Source organism: Hyperolius riggenbachi, chromosome 8, assembly GCF_040937935.1.
Source record: "Hyperolius riggenbachi isolate aHypRig1 chromosome 8, aHypRig1.pri, whole genome shotgun sequence".
NCBI classification, from domain to species: domain Eukaryota; kingdom Metazoa; phylum Chordata; class Amphibia; order Anura; family Hyperoliidae; genus Hyperolius; species Hyperolius riggenbachi.
The window spans coordinates 270,019,965-270,021,928 of record NC_090653.1 but is presented as its reverse complement, the minus strand read 5'-3'; the positions used below and the strand labels follow the sequence as shown (position 1 = coordinate 270,021,928).

Below are 1,964 nucleotides of genomic sequence, written 5' to 3'. Positions count from 1 at the left end.
TGCCAGTCTATAGACTGTAAGTGGGAAAATTTGGGGAATGGAATTGAAAATACTTTCACTTTGTCTCTGTGATATCCTGTGCCTTGGATAGTTCTGCCTGTAGACTTGCTGCCAGTCTAATAATGTTGCGTTTCTACTGATGAACTGCTTTCCACAGGTATTCCATTTTGTGTTTAAATATAACACATTTGTCCTTGCAGCTGTAATTCAAATAATCAGTTTATTTTCTCTTCTCTTGGCCAGCTGGCTAGAGACAGTGTTTAGATAAATACTTACTTGTTCTACTTATATAATATGTGTATTGTACTGTCCATATTTTGATTTCAGTGAATTTTCTATAGTAAATAAAAAACAGTTTCAGGTATTTTCCATCTTTACTGCGTCTGACTGAAGCCAAACCCTGATGCAATTTCTTCCCTTACTCTTTTTTTCTCCTAGAAATTGCACTGTCATCTCTAGCTTGCTTTATAAATACATGTGAGCACAACATCGATTGTATTTCAGCAGCTTCTACAGAGGGGAGAGACGTTTTCCTTTCTCAGCCTTGTGTCACACTGAACTGCCCTAAGCCAATCAGTGAGGAGCGGGAATGTGAGAGGGGAGATAACAAGCTTCCCTCTCCTTGGCAATGTAGCAATTAAAGCCAGGCTGACTGATAAGATTTATTACAGCAGAGACATTTCTGACTATATCTGAATGTTTGCAATGCAGGGTCAGGTTGTAGACTGCATAATAAACACAGAGCTGTGGGTAAATGGAATTTAATTTTATGGCTGACAACAAATGTTAGGGTGCGTACATCCAATTCTAATGAATGGCCAATTTTACCACGTCTTTGTACTATGAGGGCAACCAGATTTTGAATCCCATGAATAGATTTGTGTAAGTAAACTCTCATACTACATGCGAGTAAATGTGGCCAGTTATTAGATAATCAAAATTTGATGTATGCACCCTTATTCCTGCACAATGCCCAATTTAATGACACTTTACATAGTTGTCTTTTAATGTTTAACAACCGTGGACTAGGAGTTGTAATAGCAATATTTTGTCTTCTCTTCTAGATGAAGGCCACTAGTGGATTCTCTCTACTGCTCCTCATGGTTCTTGGATCCAGCTACGGCCTACAGGAAAGCACAGAGTACAGTGACCCTTGGGAGAGAACTAACTTATGGAAGATACTCTACAATGGGGATGAGAACATCCCAGTTTCTCTACTACATCTAGCCAACTCAAGAGATAAGAAGAACACAGACCCAGAGTCTCTGTTCAGCGTAGCCAAGGAGCTCCAGGGCTTTGGGAAAGAAAGAGCGGGCTTTAGATTTAGGTTCGGGCGGAGAGAAGAGGGGAACGACGTTGAAGACATTGAACCGCAAATTGACAAGCGCCTCGGCACGGCCCTCGGATCGCTAGCTGAAGAGCTGAACGGTTATAATAGAAAGAAGGGCGGTTTCAGTTTCCGATTTGGAAGGCGATAGATCAAAACATTTTTGTGGAGTGTGCGTGGAAATCTCTCTAATCATTTTTCTCTCTCTTTTTTTTTTGTCTCCTCGCGAGCGCCCAAGTATTAAAAGGCACAAGGCAAGGCTGCTTCCTTTAAGCTGTTGAAAGCGCTATACAAATACATTCCAGATTCTGTAGCACACATCCATCCATTAAAGCAAACATTTGCAGAATCCATTCTCAAACAAGTCAATGAAATCTTCCTCCTTTACCAGAGACAGAGTAATGAATCAATTCTGTCTAAGAATCCTCCACACTCCGTGCTTCTTTCATTGGCCAAGTACGGGAAAACTTTAAAGGCTTAAAGGGGGGATGTGCCAACTTTTTTTTTCTTTCAATAAAAGTGAATAAAATTCCATTACAACTACAATTACAAGAGACTTCTAAAAATGCAGCTTCTTATCCATTTTGCATCTAAATGAAAATCTCTCTCTTTATTGTTTTGGAAAGAAAAAAATGTT

General features: G+C 39.7%; 1 protein-coding gene across 1 annotated transcript; it reads left to right on the top strand.

Annotated features, from left to right (window-relative positions):
• The first annotated feature begins 1,064 nt into the window (after window positions 1–1,064).
• Window positions 1,065–1,478, top strand: QRFP (pyroglutamylated RFamide peptide). The gene has a single exon (XM_068249904.1). The coding sequence runs from the start codon at window positions 1,065–1,067 to the stop codon at window positions 1,476–1,478; it is 414 nt and encodes a 137-aa protein (XP_068106005.1).
• Window positions 1,479–1,964: the final 486 nt, after the last annotated feature.

Bases quoted from the DNA above. Each gene is read 5' to 3' on its own strand.
- QRFP (XM_068249904.1), top strand. From the start codon at position 1,065: ATGAAGGCCACTAGTGGATTCTCTCTACTGCTCCTCATGGTTCTTGGA.